The 23397-nt window shown below is 56.0% G+C and overlaps 1 protein-coding gene across 1 annotated transcript; it reads left to right on the forward strand.

Moving 5' to 3' along the window:
- The first annotated feature begins 5107 nt into the window (after positions 1 to 5107).
- On the forward strand, positions 5108 to 20851 carry SLC6A7 (solute carrier family 6 member 7). The gene is made up of 14 exons (XM_085298020.1): positions 5108 to 5140; positions 11288 to 11468; positions 12671 to 12802; positions 13418 to 13652; positions 14400 to 14538; positions 14897 to 15031; positions 16280 to 16383; positions 16902 to 17026; positions 17657 to 17769; positions 17852 to 17983; positions 18344 to 18443; positions 18856 to 18956; positions 19166 to 19333; positions 20636 to 20851. The coding sequence occupies exons 1-14, from the start codon at positions 5108 to 5110 to the stop codon at positions 20849 to 20851; spliced, it is 1914 nt and encodes a 637-aa protein (XP_085154146.1).
- The last annotated feature ends 2546 nt before the right edge of the window (positions 20852 to 23397 follow it).

The following is a 23397-nucleotide window of genomic DNA, read 5'->3' on the forward strand; positions in this document are numbered from 1 at the left end:
TCTGGGTCTGGAGTCTCACTCTCAATGGAGATAACAACTATGTTCTGCTGCAGCATGGCACCTGAAGTGCATCCATGAAGCACCACATAGAGACATGCCAAGAGCTGAGAGCAGAAAGCAAGGTATGGGGGCCACTGCTCCAGCACGGACCCGGCTGGACCCTGCTCTGGGGCCTCTCCAGTGCTTGTCGCATCTGAATGTTCCTGGTGGCACCTCCCTTGGTCACCACTGCTGGCTGCGGTTGGTGGTGCGGATGAGCAGTTGCATTGGCTCAGGACTTCAGCTCAGTTTTTGTGTATATAAAGCAGAATTGGTTTTCCTTTTTATTTTTTAAGCATTGGTAAAAATAAAAGCTAGCAGGAMTCCCACATGCCACAGCTCTGTTGTCGCCTCCTCACAGCTCAGGCTGTTGTGGCTGCTGTGCAGCGCCTGGGGAYGGATGCTGGACGCGGGTCTTGCACAGCAGCAATGCTCCCGGGTGCTCCGGGACTTGTGAGCTGAGGATGAGCCTGGGTGCTGGGTCCTGCCTGGCAGAGCCATCTCCACCGGGAAGAGTGCAAACAGACCCTTCARTGTGTGGTGCTCCCCTCTCTGCTGCTGGGGCACTGGGAGATGCAACCCAGCGTGGTCCCACCATGTCCCAGCTCTTTCTCACGGCACCACATGTCTGGGGGCAGCCAGGAAGAGGTGGGGTTGAGCCTGGGCTGGTGGAGGCCAAAGAACAAGGCCAGTTCCCCATGGACGTGGCGGCCTCCCATTGGTGCCTCCCAGCCTCTAATCTYATTTTATGGCTGTTGACAGGCTGAATATCCTTCTTGTCCAAGAAGAGCAAACACAAAATGAGGATGTGAGATAGTGCCTGGCACAGCTGGCATYGGTGCCTGGCCATGTGGAGAGCCAATGAGCGGGAGAGGGTCTGGGTGGGCCAAGCCTGGCCATTGTTATGCTTGCACCAAACGTGGAGCTGCCCCTATTCCCTACACTAAAACTACTCTTTMTGTCCCATAATGTGCCAAACGTTGGCTGGGGAAAGGTGAGGATGTGTGTACGGAGGATGGTGGAGATGTCTCRGGAAGGACACCGGGTGCAGGATAAAGTCCTCCTGCCTTGTGGGTGGAGGAGATGGTGGCGCGGCGGCAGGATGCTGAGGTAGCAGTGCAAAAAGGGGCAGAGCAAAGGGCTGCTCCTGACCTTGCAATAGTGGCTGCACCCATCGCTGCACCCTGGGAATCTGTGTGCTCGCCACAGCAGAGGCAAGGCTGCCGGTGAACTGGCACAYGCCACTGGGGATGTGGGGCCGCAAGCAGCTGAAATAGGAGGAGGAGAAGAAAACGGAGTTGGGAAGATATGGGAAAAGGGATGGCCTGGACGGGCCAGCTGCCAACAGAGCTGGGCAAGGCCAAGGGAAACCGTCTCTGTGCAGTGCGGCCCCCGTGCTGGGGACTGGCTGGGATTTGCAACGTGCCTGCCACATAGGGATGGAAAGCAACTGGGGGGATCTGCCCTCTCCGGGAATGGGGTGGTGATCCCTAAACCTGAACATCGCCAACACCTGCAACGACTTGCTCAAAGCCCCTCTGTGCTTGAAAGGGAGCTGCCCTCCTTCCTGTGACACTGGAACCGGCCTCGGGGCTCCCTTGCGCGGGGCGCGGGGCGCGGGGAGGAGCAGCAGGACGGCCGGTTGCACGGGGAGGGAAGATGCTCCGCCGCCGGCCCTGGCGAGGTTCCCGGCTGCCGTTGACAGGCTGAAATTCCAACTGATCCCCTAATCAGGCGCCTGCCTGTTTGCACAGCAGGGTAAAAGTCCAGGCAGCCCCGGGCTGTGCCCTTGGGTTCCTGCCGCCTGTGTGTGCACAGGGAGCAGGCAGTGGCGGGAAGAGGCAATAAATGTGCCCACACACCCAGCCACCCCTTCCCCTAGCACATGCACACRCACTCACTCACACACACACGCACACGCACATGTGCATGCCTTGGTTGGGCTGGCAAAGTGCGTCTGCTGCCTCCTGGCTCCCGTGTCCTCCCCGCCTTGCTTGAGCCATCATCTTGATGGGGCTGGGTGAGYTCCTTGGGACCCCCTTGCGCACCCACTGCTGTCTTCAGGCTCTTTGGCCCAAATCTCCCCAATGGTTGCACCTGTGGCAGGTGACAAGAACCCATTTTTCCACCTACAGCGGTTGCTCCTGCATTGCTGCGGCCCCAGAGGGCACAGCACGCTGGAGGAGATCTGCTGGGTGGTCCYAGGCCCCAACAAACCCCCGTGGTTTCTTTTTGTTCCTTGCTCTGTGCTCCCCTCCAGCTACCYGGGTGCACCCCTCCTTGCAGAAATCTTGAAATAATCATCAAAATAAGGCCATGCACAACAGGTGGCCAAAAACGCGGCCGGCCTGCCAGCAGCCTCCGAGATGGCAAGCTTCCCAGCAGTGACTAACCCAAGCGCCGCGGCGGTTGTCGCCTTCCTCGTGTCTGGCAAAGCCGATCTGGGCACGGGCTCATCTTGCTGTCAGGCAGCACCTCCTTGCCCATAACGCTGGGATGTCGGTGGGCTGTGTCCGCCCCATGGGCCCCCAGCGGGCCGCTGGGTGGGAAAGGGAGTTTTCCCCAGCCTGCGTGCACCTTTCTCTTGTGATAGCGACTGCAAGAAACAGTGGCAACGCTGGTTTTCAGGCACTGCGTGCTCAGAGAGCACAGGCTGAGGCCCCTAACGCCCCTGGGCTCSCGTGCTCCAGGCCCCGGGGAGGGAAGGGGCTAGTTCAAGTCCCAGGGATTGCAGCAGGGAGGGCGAAGCTTTCTAGGAAAACTGCTTGAAGACTGCCGAAAGGCTCGCTTTCACACGCGGCCGCGGGCTGAACTGGGCTGGGCTGTGACTGCCCGCTTGGGCCGGGGCAGCATCGGTGCTGCCTCCACCTCCAGGGCAGTGGAGCCCCCTCCTCGGGCTGCCTCGGAGCTGGGGYCAGGGGCCAGTCCAGGGCGGCACAAGACTTGAGCTGGTGCTGAAACAAGGTGCTGGAGCACCCTGGATGCTGGCATAGGGTGTCTGTTCCCTGGCTGCCCCTCGTCATCCTTCCAAAAAAGGGTGATTRGGGCTGACAGTGCCACTGTCCGAGCAACACCAGCCACAGCGCGGAAAGGCCCACAAATGGAGCATCCCTTTGGGGGCTGCATCAAAAACCACCTTCAGGGGTAACATTAGACCTGGAGCCCTCTGCCAGGAAATATTCCCCTGGAGACAAGAGGACAGTGGCTTGACGCCGGCCCCAGGAAGGCTGGGCTGTTTGTGCAGGGATCGGTCTGAGCCCCGTGACGCAGGGCTGGGGCAGCTGCAACACGCTGACACCAGTTTCTGCCCCCCGTGCCGTGGCGTGGCAGTGGGACGCTGCTCGGCAGGCGGATCCCGAGGGAAAAAGGCAAAGGGCTGATTCAGAGCAAACAGGCACAAAAGGCAAACAAGGCACCCCGGCCCCGAGCAGGAGGGTGAGGCTGGGACAGTGCCCGAGATGGCCTCATCTGCCTGTGCCAACCCGGCAGCTCCAGGCCCTGCTTTCCCAGGGAGAGGCGAGAAGCGATGGGTGACTCTGGGGAGGTAAAAGTTGGCCAGAAGGATCCAACCTGGGTAGCTTTATCACTTGTTTCAGGCCAGTGTCAGGGGAAAATAAGTGGAGGGAGCAGAGAGGTAGGAAACCACAAAACCAAAGGGGCCTGCTGGGAACCTACTGGGGCAGGGCAAGGGTTGAGGAAGTTCTTGCCTTTCTGTGAGCAAAGTTCCTCATCTGTTTTTGAGGAAATGGTGGGAAAAGGAGATGTTTGTTACATTATATAGTTTGCTCCTTCCCCTTTCCCACCGGGAAATCTGGGTAAATGTGAGYTTCCAACACACGCACTGTACAAACTCTGCTGCACTTCAAAGAATCAGTGTTTGATTTTTGCAGAAATGTCTCTTTATGCTTGGGATCCTTTTGCTTTCAGGAAAGGTTTCTGGAAGTGCTTAAAAGGCTGTAGTAGCACAAGTGCCGTTAGCTGTTGATGAGGTCTGCTCTTACACCAGGCGTGTGTCCTCAGGCCTCTCGGTCCAGGTTCCCCAGTGCACACCGGCTCAGTGCTGCAGCTCAGCCTCAGACCTAAGCCAAGCAGCCGGGGACATGCAGAGATGACAAGTTTGGGTCAGGTCGGAGCAAAGTGTGTATTTGCAAGGAATACAGACACCCTTGCGGTGGAGTGGCTTCGGCTGGAGATAGTCTAGGGGAAAGCAAAGAACAGGAGGGACTGTGRGCTTTTGAGCATCCTCCATCCCTGGGCTGAGGACCAGCCTTGGACAGCCTGTGGCAGCATGAGGACAAGTCRTTTCTGACCTGGCCAGGGTCATGGTACAGGGAAAATCGGTGTCAACCTGGCCACAATGATGCTGGGAGCTTCTGGTAGAGGCACTTTGCCTGCTAATGGCATTACTGGGGCCTCACACAAGTGTAGGACTGGAGGAAGGCAAACCTGTGCAGGCCAGAGCCCCAGGGTGCTTAGTGGCAGGGCAGCCGYGAGGCTGGGCTGGCTGCGCCCGGCATGGTCACAGCTTCCATGGGCATCTGCTCCGGAGAGCCCACCTCCCACCTCGTGCCCCATGGCCATGAGGAATGTGTGGACTCGCAGCCTTGCTTGGCGGCTGTGCGGGGACAGCTGTGTTCCCCAGAGCTGAGACCTAACACACTCATGACACGTGTCGCGCAGTTGCACCATCGCCCTGGCGAGGGGCTGAGGTCCCGGCGCCCCCCCCGGCAGGGGTGCCTTTGACAGACAGCCCTTCTCCAGCCTGCCGAGAGCCGTCCCCTTCCTCCCTTCCCGCTCAGCGCCTCGCGGTGCCCAGCTCCGGGCGAACCTCCCGCCAGCCCTGCTCCCGGCGGGCTCTCCCCTCCCTCCCTCCCTCCTCCGAGGCAGGTTTAAGGCTTCGCCTGCCCGTGCTGGTGGAGAAGGAGGGAGCTGGGGGGAAAGCGGCACCGCTCCTTGCCTTTTATCGCTTTGGATGCTCCCTGCTCTCCCTCCCTACCGCTGCCGAGACCGTCTCCGGAGCGCGAGAAAAAGTGCCGGAGGAGGCAGTGCATAGCAACAGGGCTCTGGGATGAAGAAGATTCGGCAGCAGCATCTCCGCAAGGTGAGAGCCTGCGGCCGGCGATGCCACGGTGGGGACGGGAGATGCCGTGGTGGCGGGGGGGGGGTATGTGTGTCCGACCTGCATGCCCATCACGCTGCTGGGCTGGGGGGGGGTGTCTGACCCACAGCTCGTCCCCCTGCCCGCACCCGCCATCTGCTCCCTCCACACGAGCCTCCGTGCGGAGCCGGCAGACTTCTCCTTCGCACGGATTGCAGGTGGGCAGAGCGCGGGTCCGGTCTGCCGGCCGAAGCGGGGATCGGGCCCYGCTGACGGACACAGGTGAGGGCCGTTTCGTCGTGGCCTCTTGGTGAACAGCAAGTTCGGTAAAGGCGGAGGCCCCGCACCTTGTTGAGAGCTGGGGGGGCCCCGCTCGCGCTGGGAGGAGGCTCTTGCCTTTCCGCCGCCGCGCGCAGGTGTTCCTGGCAGGATGATTCATGTTGTGTCTGGCCGGGYGGCTGGGGGCGGCGGGTGGGTGCAGAACTGTCTCCCTGCGATGCGGGTCCCTGGGATGCTGGGGGGAAGTGGGGGGGCCACTGCTCCTGCCAGCCCCAGGTGCYGCCCGGCTCCCTGGGGGAAGATAGGGGATGCCAGCCCGGCTCTCCCGTTCTGCAGCTCGAGCTCCYGTCCCCCGCGTGCTCCTGACGTCCCCTTGCTCAGCCTTTCCCCCTGCSCTCTGCTCACCTCCAGGACCCTTCCTTGCCCTGACGGCCGTTGCAAAAGGCAGTGTGGGGCAGCTGTGTTGTGGCTTGCAGAGATGGTGCAGGGGGACATGGGTGCCACCAGAGCAAGAACAAGGAGGTGTCAGTGACTTTCCTACCGACATCTGTGATTTCCTCCCGTGCTGCAGCATTTGAAAGGGTGCAGGTGGTGCTAGCTCCTGCATGCACCTCGTGCCCCTTGGAGGCTGGCAGAGCTGAGAAACCCCGTTTGCACCCTCTGCTTTCAGGCTTTTCCACCCCCGGCTTGGTCTCTCTGCAGCTGGTGGGCAGCCCTCTACGCGCCTTTGCTCCCCTGCGCGCTCTGGGTTCCCGTCACCTGTGCTGAGGACTGATCCCCTCGCRCCCAGCCCATGCAGGACCCACCGGTGGTGGGGGGTGCAGAGTACCAAGTGCAGCTCTGCTGTGGTGATGCGTTGCTGCTCCTGGCATTTAACACTTACTGGAGCATTGCCCAAAAGCCGTGAGCACCTGGGTGATGCTCCTGGCTGCAACGCCGCTCCCTGCGTCGTGCCAGGCTAACCCCGAGCCCGGGGCACGCTGCCTCCGGCCTCGATGGATGCTGAACGCCACGCATGCTGCTGGTCAAATGAAAACCCAGCATGGTCCATCCCCGCCAGGAAATTCCCAGGATATGGGCATGACGCGGAAAGCCAGCACTGGCCTGGTGAGACCCTGCAGATGCCTCGAGCTCCAGCACTTTGGGGCTTCCTACATTCCTCCCGGAGCTCTTTGGAGGCATTGCCCGGCTCTTCCCTCTCCTCTTCCGTACAAACCGCTTTTTCAGATGACTTTGTGACTGCAAAATCCATTAAAAGTTGTCTCTGTCCCTTCCAAAGGCTTGGGGAGATACTTGAAATAATTTCCCTGCTGTTAGTGATCCTGTTCAACATTTCTTCAGGAATTCATTTAATTCCTGAGTGATCAGCTYGAATGAAAAGCAGATGTCTCCGGGGTTCTTCTCCCCCCTTCCCGATGCTGCCCAGGGCCCTGTTTTCCTTCGTTACCCCAAAACGCTCTCGTTGAGGTCAAGCTGGAAGCAGGCGTGGGCCTGTCCGTCCCGGCGCCTCGGGGCGGCCGGCTCTGACCTGCCCCGGGAGCCGCTGCGCRCGTTCACGTGGCACCGGCTGCTCGGCCCTCGCCCCCACGGCCTCCTCCCCCGGGATTTTGATCCGCTTTCCATCTGTGAGCAGGGAGTTTATGCCTCGTCACCAGGCATGTTTTTGACATATGGAAATTCCTCTTTAATAGAGCAGAAGGTATTTCTCAGGCTCAAAGGATTTTGCGTTTGCTCTTCCCTAGCAGCATTCCTGGAAGAGAGRACAGGATGTTTTCCGTCGTTGGCTTATCTGGTGCGGGTTTTTCGGTGGGACTGGGCTGAGTCTCGCAGTCCGTCGCCYGGCTGCAGGGAGGCTGGCGGGCGGGAGGCGGGTTCGGGCAGCGCCGGGGTTTCGCTGCGTTCCCCCGCGCGGGGCGGCTGGCGGCGCGGAGCCGCGGCGCGGTGCCTTGCCAGGGCCGGCCTCGGCGCTTGTTTTAGCAGCAAGGCCCGTGCCCGCCTCGTGCCACGGCGGGCGAGGCAGCCACCGTGCATCCCCCCGCCGCAACCTTCCCCTCTCCTGCCCCGGCCCCGGCTCCCCCCACCGCACTCTTGGATGAAAAGCCACTGTCATTTGCAGTCGTGTCAGGGACTCGCTTGTGCAAGCTCCCTGCTGCTCGAGACATCTCAGTAATGAGTTTGTTCTGGCCTCAGCACTCTCCCRCCCCCAGAGCCCCTCGCTCCGGCCCCGGCAGCGCTCGCTCCCRGCTGYGATCCCAGGCTGGGAGAGYGGGGTYGGTGCAGCTCTCCCAGGGGCTGTTYAGTGCCACAGAGGTGCTCTGATTTGCTTCACTTCCTAAGCATTTGAATTTATKTTTTAGTTTTCCTTAAAGAGATTAACAAGCAATTCAGACTAATCTGAAGTGACTCACTCGTTACAGACGCGCCGTGCTCGCACACGGCACAGCTCCGCGGGGGGAAGATCTGGCTTAGGTGGCATTTCTCCCAGTCAAATGCTGTGGTTCACRACACAAAATGCTGAACTGTTTGAGGACCAAATAACTCCCCAATGCCCGTGTGTGTTTTGTCAAATTGTGATGAAAAAATAACTTTAATCTGACAGGCTTTTCGCTGGTTCTGCTCTGTGCCAGCTGAGTTTTGCACAGGTTTAAGTAAACCAGTTCACCAATAATAATTAGCATAGAGCAATTTCCTTGCGGAAGCAAGCTCTTATCATGCCAGGGACTAAAGTGCTTTTTCTTCTCCATGACCTTTGCTTTGCTGTCTTCTTGGGGAGCATCTCCTGGTGAATAGCGGAAAGTGATGCCGCTTCAAAGAGCACGTTGTTGCCAAGGGAGCTGTTAGTCTCCGTCTGTTTATACCAGAGATGGGAGTCCGTTTTGAAAGATGGCAGTTCACTGCGAAAATCACTGGAGGGATGTTGTACTTCAGCCTTTGCCGAAGAAGAAAATGCCTGTTACTACAAACACTGCAAGGAGCATTAAGCCTTAAAATGGGACTGAAATTGAGCCAGGGTGTGAGATTTCCAAGAGCCTGAATCAAAGAAGGGTGAGACTTTCTGTTATTTGGGCCAAAAATGGGTACGAAGTTCTTAAATATCCCATTYTGCAATTCATTTTAACTTGGGCAGATGGACTAGTTCACAATGCCTTGGACGTGGGGCATCGGGGCTGTGATTTCAGGCAGCCCTGGATGCTGCAGCCATCGGGTGCAACCAGGAAATGAGCTTTCCTGTGCGCCCGCGAGGCCGGTCTCGCACCTGCTGGCCGGCCTGTACAAGGTCCTGCCACCGCTCAGGGCTGCTGCACCTCTTGGCAGTCTGTGCTTTTGCTCTCAGGTCCCAAATCTACCCTGAGATTCTCCAGCTGCCAGTGTGAATGAGCGGAGAGCCATCATCAGGATAGGGGTGAGCAGCTATGTCACTGCATCCTTGAAGAGGACAGCCAAGACCATGCCATGGTTTCATGGTCTGGAGATGTTCCTGCTGGCTCTTTCCTTTTCCTTTTGCTGCTTCCATGTGGTTTTCCTGCTGCAGCTGATTAAATTCCTAAATTTAATCGGGTCATRCTGCTCCACCACTGCCCTCTTGCAGCCATTGAGGATTCAGCCGGAGGTGCAGGGATGAGCTGGGAGGATTTTAATGATCTGCTGGCTGCTTCGTCCACAGCTTGTTATTTGTCTGTGAGGCAAACCTGGGAAATGAGAGCTCTGCAGGCATGGTAAGGGCTGGGGAGCTGTTTCTCCAGGAGGACAGGGCTGGGCATCAAAGCAGCCTGGAGGCCGAACAGTGGCAGCCCCAATAGTCCTGTCTCTGCCTGTAGGGACCTTGTGAACACAGGTATTAGCAGATGAAACTTTCAGGAAGGACGTTGCTGAGTGTCTGTCCATCACCCGTGAGCATGGCTTGGTGAGGGTTATACCCAGCATGCACGCTGGGGTAATTAGTTGGCATGGCCCCATCTGGGRGAAATAGCTAAACTGAAGAGCCATGCTAAACAGCTGTAGCAGGGTTACGAGGTAGTAAAGGGATTTTATAGCAATTTTATCTGGGCTACATCTCTTTTYTTCAGTCTGCATCTCTGAACCTTTTCTTTCGGTCCATGCCTTGTGAAGGTGGCATCCAGTGGAGATGGGCTTTTAGCGGTTGCTTCCACCGTGGTGGTTGCATTTTAGTGAAATGTCTTTTTTTCAGGCTGAACGATTCAGGCTGGCTTTGGGAAAAGCTCACCCCTGCTCACTCAGCCCTATGAGGGGTTTCCACGCTGGCCAGATGGGGACATGTTTGGTTTGCGTCRTGCTCGGTGCGGTGGGCAGGCACCCGGGGAAGAGGAGGGAGCCCGCAGCCGCCGGCCAGGCCAAGTTGCAGAACTGCTCTGTGTCTCCATGGGAACTGGGAGCAGGAGCATCCCGGTGGGCTCGGCCGGGAGCGGAGGCGGCAGCGAGGGCGGCGTGCTAGCCGTGCGCGGCGGGGTGGCCGGCTGCACCGGGGCCGCCTGCCATTCTGCTGACCCCCAGCTCTGCTTTCCCCGGGGATGCACGTCAGCTCCAGGTGATGGGCACCTGTGAACTGGTACAGGGGGACCTGCAGCTCACTCTGGCCTCTACCTCCATCCTTCTGCCACAAATCCAGGCCCTATCCCTCAGCCACATCCCACGGGCTCTTTCCTAAAACCATGCAAACTCAGAGGCAGGCAGAGGGTTGTTTTTTCCTTCTGAGACTCTGGGAATAAGCAACGGGCTCCCCAGCTGGGGATTTTTCCCAGCATCATGCTGACAGGGCTCTCTATGCCCCTCTATCTGGCGCCGCTGCAGCAGCTGGACTCAATACACTCGCAGGCAGGGAGCTGGCAGGATGCTCATCCACCCCGTTTTGCTGCTAGTCTTACTCGGTGGGGTATCTCCAATGAGATCCCATCTGGCAACTGCTGGCTGAGACTTTTAGCCTTGGTGACTGCAGGTGGGACAGAAGCCAGCAGGAATCACTTCCTCATGCACCCAGAGGCAGGCAGCTGGGGAAGGATCGAACATCCCGTGGCAGATGTGCGGCCAGATGCAAATGCCTGGGAATCCTCTTGGTGCATTTCCCCAGCTCAGATGTATGGCAGGGCTCAAACCTTCCTCTGGCAGAGCTGCAGCACATCTGGGGAGGGAGGGAACGGGTTAATTTCTTGCCTGCTGAAGAGCTGCCTGAGCCTTACTGAGCAGGGGCAGACCAGGAGAGCGTGGACGGGAGCTCGCTCTGCAGGGACTACTGGGAGCGAATCACTAAATCCCCACAYGGCAGGCTTTTGGCAGTTGGAAAAGTGTGAAAAACACATAAAACAATTAATGGCAGTCGAGTGCCCTGCACAGCAGGGGTGCATTGGGGCCATGGGCACCACATTCCCCTGCACTCCCAAGATGACACTTGCTCATGCCCATGTTTTGCAGGAGATCAGAAAAGATTATCATGGCCCTGTGAAACTATTTCTTGGGAAACTGGGGTTGCAAGATCAGTCCTGGCCTCCCAAGGGGAACCTGGGTCATTCTGCCTTTCCCAGGGGAACTCCGGCCATGCGTCATCAAGTTTATCCTCCTTCGTCACTCARCGGCAGAGCAGGACATGGGCTTGCTTTGAATTATAACTAAAAGCCTCTTGGGAATGTGGGTCTGRTGGTGCACAGAGAGCAGCCTGGACAGGGGCTCCCTAGGGGACAAATGTCAACRCTGTGACTTGGGGGGCACAAATTCAAACCCAACATCTCAGCACTCCTTCCCCGACACTTGCTGTCTGGCTGTCCCGGGCCCTTCTCTCTCTCCTGCTCTTCTTTCCTCACTTTTATTCTTTCTCTTTTTCCTGGTCCGCCTCTCCTGCTGTTCTGCTCTCTTGCTCAGCCTGTAATGCCAGACCTCTTGGTGAGCCCAAGCAGTCAGGACGGRGACCTGGGCTCAGCATACCCGGAGGACAGAGGGAACTGGACGGGGCGGCTGGATTTCCTCCTCTCCTGCATTGGGTACTGTGTAGGCCTTGGAAACGTCTGGAGGTTCCCGTACAGGGCTTACACCAATGGAGGAGGTACGCGGTCACCTTTTTGTGCGGTACATCTGTCCTTCACTGAGATGAGCTAGTGGGACTTGTGTCCACCTAGATACTCTGTCTCCTGCTCAGGGCTGAGAAATAACATTTGTTGTTGTGGGGCAAAATGCAGCGGGCACCAAGAATGCCTCTCGTCTGCCCTCCTCTGCCCCCCTGTGCTTGCTGTAGGGCATTAACCAGCCTGTGAGCTTGGTACCCATGTCTAGAGGGGACTCCCCAGCCCATCTCTGCACTCATGGCCTTGGCAAGATTCCCAGTGCCCAGCCTCATGCTGGACTGAATGCCACCATCCTGCACTTGAGAGCTTCATATCTGAGCATCCCCCCCCCCCCCCCCCCCGGCTTCCAGCAGCACCTTAGCCTGGTGTCCTCCTGGACTCAGCAGGAGCTCATTAGTGCTTCCCAGTGAGGGAGGAGTGTGAGCCTTTAGCAATGCATGAACTCAGCAATGCTAGTGCAAGGTGACCAGTTTGTTGGTCTGTTCCCAGAGCAATTGTTTGTCACAAGCAATAGTAACTGGAGAATTTCAGGGTGTTTGCAAAAGATTCAAGGAAAAAGAGTGTCTATGTGTAGGGAAAGCACAGTAACGTGAATCACAGCCCCKTCCTCCTACATTAACCACACATTCTCCTCCAGAAGCTCTACAGTTTCCTGGYCTCGGGCGCTCTCAGCACATGCTTGGGATATGGAGGCCAGGGCTGCCAAAGGCACAGGAGGCTGCATGCTCCCTGCTGAGTCACCACCTCCTGCCATGCTAACATGATGGAAGGGCTGTTTCTGTACAGACTGCAAAATTAAGATTCTAGCCACTCACTAGGAGGGAGAGAGAAGTTATTGCAAGCACAGAGTACATCCTTGGGGTACTGAGCATGTGCCAACAGTAGTGACTACAAGCTCCCAGCTGAAATATGGGCTGTTAAACTGGACTCTGAACTCTGCCCTGAGGACCTGGTGGAATGCCATCTCACAGGGCCAAGCCTGGGAGATAACAAGACAGTGGCAGTCCTTGCCAGCATTATGATGAGCATAATTACTTTCCCTTATTACTTTCCAGGTTTTGGTACAAGACATTCTTGACCATCCCTCAGGCCCTCAGATGTAGTATGAACTTTATTCCCTGTCATAGATGGGCTTCAGGTGTTTGATCTGTGTTAATATTCAGTGGGGGGTTGCTTCTTGCAGGAGCTTTCCTGGTTCCTTACTTCATCATGCTGGCCATCTGCGGTATCCCCATCTTCTTCATGGAGCTGTCGCTTGGGCAATTCTCCAGCCTGGGGCCACTTGCTGTCTGGAAGATAAGCCCACTCTTTAAAGGTGCGTAAAACCCAAATCCTCCACAGAGTTGCTCGGTGAGGATATAGCTCCACAGTATCAACCTGTGATCTTCAAAGCTCTGGTTAGAACCATGGGGGAAGGTGGAGCAGGCTGGGCTGCTAGGCTGACTATCTTAGTAGCTGCAAGATATGATGATAGTTCTACCAGTCTTCAAAGACTCTGCATGTCATGATCAATTCTACAAACTGAATTAAAACCATTATACCAGATATACTATCCAAAATATAGCATATATAAGAAATATAATATAACACATAATGGATAATAATATAATATAAGCAATGACTATTATAAACAGAGGTAAGAATTAATGGAAGGTCAGATCAAATATGTTTACTCTCAGCACTGAGTTGGAGTAAAGTCATCTGGCTGATGCAACAGATAATCCATTCTTATCCATTCAGAGATGTCATGCGCAGGACTGGCTGTCCAGATGGTATAACTGCAACAAAAGGCTTCCATCCAGACAGATGAATCTCTAACTTGGAGCTGTTTAATTATCTGGGTGCCRAAATCCAATGTTTGACCCTGCCTTTGGATGCACTCTGTTCTGGAGAGATGGCTCACTCCTTCTTTACCCTCTCCTTCCTCCAGGTGTTGGCATGGGCACGATCCTCATCGTCTCCCTGGTGGCCATTTACTACAATATGATCATTGCTTACGTTCTCTTCTACCTCTTTGCATCCCTAACAAGTGACTTGCCCTGGCAGCACTGTGGCAACTGGTGGAACACTGAGCTGTGCTTGGACCATCATGTCATCAAGGCAGGAAATGCCACCTTCCCCATCAACATCTCCAACACCGTCAGCCCCAGTGAGGAGTACTGGAGGTAAAGAGGTCAGCCTGACTGTGGTACTGGGGTGGGTGTCCCCTGGGGACTATGCTGGGATGAGGCTGGGGGTGACAGGGCTGTGCTGTGCATCTCATGGCATGATGGGCATGCATGAGTGGAGTGCAGGGATCTTGCTGTGTGTATGTATGTGGTATCTCAGCTTTACCCTAGGGATCACATCCGCAGGGTGGCTGACTGCATGTCCTGCTGCAGGCTGATCTGCGTTGGGTAGCTCGAATGCCAAAGGATGCAGCAGAGGGTGCCTGTTGCCTTTGCACGGCTGCTCTGCAGGAGACTCATACTGCAGCAATGCCTCTTTGGCAGAGAATGAGCAAGATTGGGAGGCCCCTAGATGCTAGGTGAACATGGGAGGTATTCAGCTATGCTGGAGTCTTGGAGAAGGGGGAAACTTTCGATCTAGCACTGCTTTGCTGGCCTGGGGAGATGTTAGATTGAAATGCATCCTGCATCTGGACTGGCTGGGAGTTTCCTCTCAGCCAGCCAGGCTTCCATCTGCAGGACCATTAATGCATGATGAAGAAATCACACCAATGGCTCCTCTTTCCCTAGGAAAGAGCTGCCAGGTCCCTGTTGCTATCTCATTGCTGGGATTCTTTGACATGGTTATTTTCTGCAGCAGAGGCATTGCGAAGCTCAGAGAGGATTGCTGGAATACGTGGGGCGTCCGGTTTGCTGAGGGAAGGTGACCATGGCTGCTCACTAGTGGGTCTCTTTTTGCCCTAGTCGGTATGTTCTGCACATCCAAGGGAGCTCTGGGATTGGGGATCCCGGGACGATCCGCTGGAACCTGTGTCTGTGCCTACTCCTTTCTTGGACTATAGTGTATCTGTGTATCCTAAAAGGAGTGAAATCCTCTGGCAAGGTAAGGGCTGGAGTCATCAGTCACTGCCTTTCTGCTTTAAGGGGATCTATTTGGAAGATCAAAGGGGTCTCTTTGGAGACCTACGGTGATGCCCACCAGTGCCTGCAATCTCTGTGCATCCAGGAAATACCAATGAGGCCAATAAGCAACATTTACTGTACACAAGCCACTTTGGGAATGGCTTGTTCATGCAGACAGCGGTGGCGTTGATGCTGCTAGCCTTGCTGCATCCCCAGGACCCTGCCGCTGCAGGGCAGTACCCAGCAAAGTGGCTTTCTGTCATGGGGATGGGTTGCTGAGGGAGCAAGCCTGCTGAGGTCTCACTCCCAGATCTCCAGTGGTCTCTGCTCTCCCACAGGTTGTGTACTTCACTGCCACCTTCCCTTACCTCATCTTGGTGATGCTGCTCATCCGCGGCGTGACGCTGGAGGGGGCCTGGAAAGGTATCAAGTTTTACCTCACGCCACAGTTTGATCACTTGCTGTCTTCCAAGGTGAGTGGGAGATGTTCTTCCTTTGGCCCTTGGCTCCTCTCCCAGCATGGGGAGATCTGTGGTGGCTCTCAGCATGGTGGGGATTTTGTGCAATTTGTTTAAAGCACTAGAATGAACCTTGTCCTGCCCTCTCCAGCACAAGGGAGAGCATGCTACATTTCTGCAGTTGCATGCCTTTTCTGGCCACTTGCTTGGCCCAAAGCCCCTTTTTTGGTTGCTCCCATGGCAAATATATTTGCTGTTCAGGTCATGTTACAGCAAGACCTCCACACCCTCTGTATAACCCTTCCTATGTGGCATGGCCCCATGCCTGCACTTCCTGCTTTCCATTTGGGGAATCATGTGCTCACTGCCTCCCAGGGCACCCGAGACACGAGGAGATTAGCCCAGCCCTGTTGACAGGCTGAGAGGTGCCTGGGTGTGATCAGGTTGGAAGTGGCTGCTCTGTTTTACCCAAGTGATCATGGCATGCAGAGCAAGGAGTGTCCTTGCATCAGCTGTGTTGGTGGCAGACACCTCCCTGTTTTATAAGGGTGCTTAAAGCCACACTTGGCTGGCTGTAAAACGCTCTCATTAGTCCTTCCACCAGCCAGCTGAGCCATTCAGAAAGGTGAGCGAGGCAGCAAGGAACGGCAAAGACGGCAAAGACGTTGCTCCCAGGCAAATCACTCATAGGCAGGAGCTGCCCATTGGGGTGCAGAAGGACAAATAGCTCCACAAAGACAAAGCAGGCTGGGGAAAACACCAGCCAGCTCGTACTGCAAGTGAGGCTGGCACCTAACCTCACTTATTCTCCATCTCCAGCCAGCCTGATTGTGGAGTTCCTAAAATGTTCACCTTTGTCTCAAACCCTCTTACCGAAGGCAGTGGTGGGTCTGTGGTGTGCATATGGCAATAAGCCATCAGGTCCATGTACTCTCCCCTCCAGAGATGTCCTTTGGAGCCGAGAGGAAAGTTGCAGCAGTTTGGGGTAAAGTCAGGCCTAGAGTGCAAATACCAGGCCTGAATAATTTGTTTCTAGGGTGGTTCCTGTAGGCTGGCTTAGGAAAATGCAGGAGAGCTTTGTGTGGGAAAGCCCAGACTCAAGGACCAAAAGTTTTGCATGCCTGGAGGGCTGGAACGACCTCACATGGGAGGGACRCACAGGCAGGCATGATGAGGGAATCTTGAGAAATTTTTTCCATCTCCTCTTCCCTGGGGAAAGATTTCAAACCCACTGTTCTCCTCAGACCTCTTTCCTTCCCCTAGGTGTGGATCGAGGCAGCCCTGCAGATTTTCTACTCCCTTGGGGTAGGCTTTGGGGGCCTCCTCACTTTCGCCTCCTACAACACTTTCCATCAGAATATCTACAGGTGAGAGTCAGCTATTGTCTTGCAAAAATCGTAGATGTTGGGGGGARGAGCCATGAAAATTTCAGCTGGTGGGTTCAAAACCTGGTCGCACTATAGTGCTCTTTCCCCGAGCACTATGCAGATACAAGACAGCTTTCCAGGTTCAAGAGGGAGTAGAGAGATCTGTGGAAGAAAAATCTCCTAAACTTCAAGACAGCACCTGATTCAGAAGTACYGGGCTGCAGGTGCCAAAAGCTACAGTCAAGCATGTTTATCCTGTCCCTACCATCTGTTGTGGAACCCTGGCAGAAAGAGGATTCTTCTTATGTGCTTATCCCTGTGGGAAAGCAAGCTTAGGAGGAACTCCTCAAAGTGACCCATGTTATTAGATATAGGCTCCCTTTTCCCTATGGAAACTACATGTCAAGAGAGGCCCAGTAGAAGAATTGTGGCACTCCRGGCTGGCAAAACCACCCTGCACTGCTGTAGGATGGCAAGCAGATCATTTCATTTCAGAGCATCTGCTTTTTCCTCTGTAGGGACACMTTCATAGTGACCCTGGGCAATGCGATCACCAGCATCCTGGCAGGGTTTGCCATCTTTTCTGTTTTGGGATACATGTCCCAGGAGCTCGGGGTTCCTGTGAACCAAGTGGCAAAAGCAGGTGAGGCCAAATGAATACCTTTCTCTATTGCTCGCTGCCTGGATGCACTGTGGAACAGTGAAAGCTGAGAAGGGGAAGTGTGGGGAGCTCTTCRATCATCTATAGCAATTTCAGCTTCCAGAGCAAGGACAGGGATGGGGATGGTGGGAAATCCTAGCCTGTCCATGCTTCCTTTCTTGACTGCCTTCCCAGAGAATCCACAGGCCTTCCTGTGCTCTGCCATGCCCGGGCCTTTTACAGATGTGTCCAACAGGCCCATACAAAATGTGAGGGCCAGKGGTAAAGTGAATTCAGGGCCAGGGATGTAGGGCAGCCAAAAGTGTCAGCATGAAGGWTGGAGCTATATGCTCAGTGGGCTGGGGGGGAGACAGTGAAGGAGACCTTTTCCTGCTCTGCAGATCTTGAGCAACACTCATCTGTGACAGTGATGTTTAATGAAAGCTCAAGTGAGAAGCAGGCTGGTTCTCCTGCATCATTCCATCCTGTTGCAAGACCACTCCTGCCCATCTTGCAAGAGCCCAGGCCACTTGCCACCACAATGCTCACTCTGCTGGGCTGTCCACTCTTCTATCGCTTCCATGCCTGGCACTGTCACCCCCTTTTCACCCTACTGTCCTTTGCCTCCCCTAGGTCCTGGCCTGGCTTTTGTGGTGTACCCCCAGGCCATGACAATGCTTCCCCTTTCTCCATTTTGGTCCTTCCTGTTCTTCTTCATGCTGTTAACCTTGGGCCTGGATAGCCAGGTAAGGACAGTGTTTGACAAGCCAGCCACAGTGCCCAAACAGCCCAGGGGGCTCAGGGTACCCTCTTTTTCCTTGTGCGCAGTTTGCCTTTATGGAGACGATCGTTACAGCAGTGACAGATGAATTTCCCTACTACCTGCGGCCAAAAAAAGCTTTTTTCTCGGCTGCCATCTGCATTGCCCTCTTCTTGTTGGGGCTCATCCTCACGACAGAGGTAAGGGTGTGGAGCTGGATGCTTCATGGGGACTGACTAGGACCTCACCTTATGGAGTGTTTAGGACAGGGGTGAAGTTCACAGACACATTTTGCATCTGCTAACAAACAAGGTGGAGACAACTAGTGAGCCTGGGCTTACTGAGGGTATGAGGTCCCAAGGGGAGTGACACAGTGTTATCATGCCGCTTCTCCAACCCCACATGGGGAATGGGGACTCCTAATGGTGCCCGATCTTCCCCAGTGCCCAGGAAGGGCTGATGAGATGCATCCCCAAAGGCAAGAGGATGTGCCTGACAGTTCATGGGGCACTGCTTTGAGTCCTCCTGGAGACAATGACTGCTATATTTTGCCTCTGCAGGGTGGGATGTACTGGCTGGTCCTACTGGATGATTACAGTGCTGGCTTTGGTCTCATGGTGGTGGTGATCACTACCTGCCTCGTAGTGACACGTGTCTATGGTAAGGGGGAGTCTGTACCCCCAAGGACATGGGGAAGAGCAGGTTGTCTGCCCAAGAGTGGTAGGGTGACGAAGGGAGAGGTTTAGAGGGACAGATGAAAAAGCCAATAGCCTCATCAGSAACACTGAACATCTCCTTTCTAAGCTTTTTTTTCTCCTTGGCCTTTGATGGATTCACCTCCCTAGAGATGTCTGGGGCACAGAGCCTGGTCCCTCAAGCAGCACTGGCTGGAACCCCACATCCTGCCTCTCCCATCCAGTAGGGCAGATGCTTCTTCACTAGARAGGAGGATTCAAACCACAAGTCTTGTGCATGTTCTTGGCCAGGGCTGGTGCAGGGCAGCCTCCTACAGGCACTTAACTATGCTGGAACTATCATAATTTCTCAGTCTGTGTCCTTCTTCTTCCTCCAGGCATGAAGAGATTCTGCCGAGATATTCACATGATGCTGGGCTTCAAACCAGGGCCCTACTTCAGAGCCTGCTGGATGTTCCTATCCCCAGCAACAATGATGGTAACTGCTTGGTTTGAAGTGTTGGATGATGCTGTAGTGGTGTCAGTATCTCYGGGATAACCTTCCAGTGCGACAAGTTGCTCTCCTGGCTTCTCTGCCAGGCCCAGGGGATCATTCCAGTTCTCCTGGGAGGTCTCTGTGGGCTCTAGGATCTGTCTGAGTGAAACAGTGRAGGAGTCTGGAATTACTTCATTCTTCTCCCTCCACAGGCCCTGCTGGTCTACAACATCATCAAGTACCAGCCATCTGAGTATGGCAGCTACCGCTTTCCTGCATGGGCTGAGGTTTTGGGCATCCTTATGGGACTCTTTTCCTGCCTGATGATTCCTGCTGGCATGCTGATGGCTGTGCTACGAGAAGAAGGGACGCTGTGGGAGGTAAGAAGTCCTGTGGCCCACTGCTGCTGGGGAGCACCCGAGAAATGTTGGAGGGGGATCACAAGACCCTGCCAGGCCTACATCCTCCAGCAATTCCTGCATCTCCTCTCCTGGAGATGTGCATCCCACTCCCTCCTTTCTGTCCACAGGCTGAGAGGCAGCATGTCCCGGGACATTTCCAGCAGTGCTCCAGGGCATTTCCAGCTGTGCAGGACCTCTCTCCATGCAAGACAGGCACTAAGTCACAGTGCTTCCCTTGGGGAACCCCATGGAGCCACTCCCCCCCCCCCAAAATCAAGCCAGCTATACCTTGCCCTTTGGGGAAGTGCATCATCCCCTACAGCCTTTGTGGAATGTGGCCAAGTGGGGTTTTGCACCCTTTCTGCCCAGGCAAAGACAGAGCAAGGAGGGCACTGCAGGGKTTCTGCCTGGCAGCCTCACCCACAGCCAACGAAAGGGGAAGAGGCTTCGGGCTGCCTCAGACAAAGCTGACAGCAGCCAGGGCGGGCAGCTGACACAAGCACCCTGGGCATGGTGAGGTCCCGTTCCTGGGAAAGGACCTGCTCAGCCTAATGCAGGCCCTGGGTTTGGCCAGGAGCAGACTGCAAGCTAGGCACCCTCCTGGCCGATTTCAGCCTTCCCAGCCCTGGCTGTCCTTTGCTGCTCTCCCTAGGCCATTCAAAGCAGAGACACGGGAGCTGGTGCCCTCCCCAGGCAGCAGCCCTCCCAGGCAGCCACCTGAGCTGCCATCTGACCTGGCACAGCCACAATCTGCAGTGGCGTTGACAGCCATCACGCTGGCTTATGCTAGCCTCTTGCCAAACCTCTCCAGCCCTATGCCACTGGTGCAGCCTGTGCAGAGCTGTGTGTATCCAGCACCCCTCCGGCTTGTATCAGGGCTGTGCTTAGAGATAAGGGGTTCCAAAGAGCTAGCCAAGGGCAGATCACGTTTTGGCAAGATCATGCAATCACCTAAGGAAATACCTGGGAAAGGTATTTCCTGCACAAAGAGCCACAGCCCTGCAATAGCTTCTTGCCCCTGCCAGCCCTCTCCATCAGCACTCCCACACCATAACATCTCCCAGGCATTTACATGGAGCTGCCTTGCCAGCCAGCTTTCGGTCAGGCTTTTGGCCTCATCCTATCATCTCTAGGGGYTCTTACAGTCCCCACTGGCTAGCAGAGCAGACCTGTTTCTCTGAGGGGTTAGGAGCTGCTGAGTCAGGGTGATGGTKGAGGAGCTGAGCCGGGGCTGGTGCGACAGCAGGAACCCTAACTCCCTCCACCTCTGCCCTCTCACAGCGAATCCAGCAAGCCAGCCGGCCTGCCATGGACTGGGGCCCATCACTGGAGGAGAACAGAACCGGCATGTACGTGGCCACCCTGGCCGGCAGCCAGTCCCCCAAGCCACTGATGGTCCACATGAGGAAATACGGAGGCATCACCAGCTATGAGAACACGGCCATCGAGGTGGACCGGGAGATGGCGGAGGAGGAGGAGGAGGAGTCCATGATGTGAGGGGCCCTGGTGCCCCATGGGCTGGTGGGGGTCACCCCAAAACTTGCACAGGTCACACTTGGGCACTTTGGGCTGGCCTGGGGGACATGCGAGGGGCAGTCATGAGCTGCTGACTCTACTGACCCCCTTGCCACCACCCTGGCCTCACCAGGAAAGGACTGCTGCTGGGTCCACTATCCTCGAGGTGTTTCTGTTCAGTGTGGCAAGTTGTGTGATGAATCCGTGCCTTTGTGTGATGGTGTCTGGTGCAAGTGTCTGATTGTCCTCATCCCATCCTCAGACTCAGCCCATGCGCYGCAAGCAGGCAGGAGAGGACCCCGTGCTGCCCTCCCTTTGCAGGGATTCTTGGGCTGTGCAAGGCAGGGAGGATGCTCTGCATCCACCTGTTCTCTACTAATGCATCTTTAACKCCAATAACCCACAAACGTGTGTGAGAAAGGACGGTTTTAACATCCTCTGTGCTTTGAGGAAGGTATATGTGTGTCAGGACGCTCTGCTTACACAGAGGTGCTCCAGGAAAACAAAAGCAGGTCATTGTTCCAGGAATGAAATCTGACCTAATAAATGAGCAGTCATAAAAAAAAATGCTTTACGAACAAAATGGTTTGGGCCCTTCCAAGCCTGTAGGTCTCCCTCAGACCTTGGCAGGTCAGGTCAGCTCATCCTCAGGGTGCTTTGCAGGGCTGGGGCATGCTCGAAGGGCAGGAAGAGGCTAGGTAACCCCCATGCCCACAGGAGGTCAGGGCTCATCTCTGACCCAGAACCAAAGGAGGACCCCTGTCCATCCCCCAGGCAGAGAAAAGGGCTGTTGTAGCTCAGGACTCTGCTCTGGGGCATGGGGGAGCTGTTGGAGCCCCCTTTGCTGGCAGAGCTAGTCCTTGCTCTCTCCTCCCAGAGGAAGGCGAAGTGCAGGGTTAGGTGCCAGCAGAGGATTTTGGGGCAGCTCRGCCCAGGCCCCGTGTCACAGGGAGGCTGTGAGTCTGCCGCGCGGTGCTGCCTGCACAGCCTAGTATCTGYGTGTCTGGGTTGATCTCCTGCAGASGCTGCTGGCCTGGAGGGTGCTGGGAATGTCCTGGTTGGGGCCATTTGGATCTGAAGCCACCTGTCCCCACTGCCTCCAGTGTTGTGTGTGCCCGTCCCCCTGTGCATTCTCGATTAACCATTAAAAAGCAGCGTGTGACTCCATGTGGGTTATTTGTGGGTTTCTGAACATGCAAATRTTGCTTCTACCAACCAGGGGCCCGGGGCCTCCTGCTTGGGGAGAGGAGCTTGGTCACAGCACGAGAAACACACGTTGAGGGCAGCTTCTGGGGATGGGGGAACCCAGACCACGAGGGCTCTGTCCTGCAATGCTCTGTCCTGATCAGGTAAGAGCCAAAACCCAGGTAAAAGAGGGGAATTACGGCTTATGCCTGGATGCATCCCAGCATCCAGGGGAGCAGGGCAGGGAGGCACCCCCTGGGGCATTAATGCCGTGGGCTGGGCAGACCAGGCATACGAGGCTTTTTCAGCATCACCCTGTCACGGAGGGAAGGCTGGGGATTGCCTGCAACCCTCCAGGGCCTGGACCGTCTGTTTTGCCAGCCAGGGTCCAGCACACCCGGCCAACAGCAATGCCACACTGACTGCCCGCCTGCGTGTGTCTGGCTGCAGGCACTGGAAGGAAACCCAGCTCTCCCCTCCACCGACCTGTGTTCTTCTTTGGGGGGGGGGGGTTGAATTATTCCCTTTGCCCCACTGAGAGTGCGGGGACTGGCTCCCACATCGTCCCATCCCTCCTGCGCACCCTCACCACGCCCTGGCAATGCCGAGCGCGGCCCCAGCTCTGCTCCTGACTGTCTTTGCCTCCAGCCTCCTTCCTGCATGGCCACTGACTCCTTTCCACATCCTCCTTTCCGTCAGCCCCACACCCCTCCGCGGCTGGAGCCGGAAGGGCTGCTGGCTCTCCCAGGGGTCCCCTGCCCTGGCCCCGTCTTTCCTCGGCCCCTGCGGCTCTGGCAGAGCCCCTGCATYGGAAAGCACCTTCAGCCACTAGCCCCCAAGTTAATCATTAGAGGCTGGCCATAAAAGTGTCGCTGATGGAAAGTTCAGGCTGTGGCGGCTGGGGAGCGGGGAGGGCCAGCCATAAACATTTATGGCCTCAATGAATCCCTCGCTCTAACCTTGACACTATTTGCCGAGCAGGAGGCCCTGGGAGGTCATGGTGTTGCCCAGCCGCTGCCGTGGGGAGTCTGCCCCATGTGACGTAGCGGGTAGCTAGGTTGGGCATCGTGGGGTAAAGAAGTGGAAACGCCTTGGTCTGAGCAAGGCTTTTGGCCCAGGCAAGGCTAGGAAACATTTACCGAACACCAGAGTGGCAGCTTAAGGCCTGAGTTGCTTTTGCAAGCAGAGCACAGACACACGCTGCCCTTGGCTTTACAGCCCGGCTGCTCTGGCCTCTGCACGAATTTGAGCTTGTTTCCTACCCATATGGGGTCCTGGCCACATTCCCTAAATTCCCCTTGTAATCCTGGGATCCTCGCTGCTGGGCTCTCCCTTGGCAGCTA

The sequence above is a fragment of the Rhea americana genome, unplaced genomic scaffold, assembly GCF_003343005.1.
Source record: "Rhea americana isolate MKP2758 unplaced genomic scaffold, rheAme1 scaffold_135, whole genome shotgun sequence".
NCBI lineage: Eukaryota > Metazoa > Chordata > Aves > Rheiformes > Rheidae > Rhea > Rhea americana.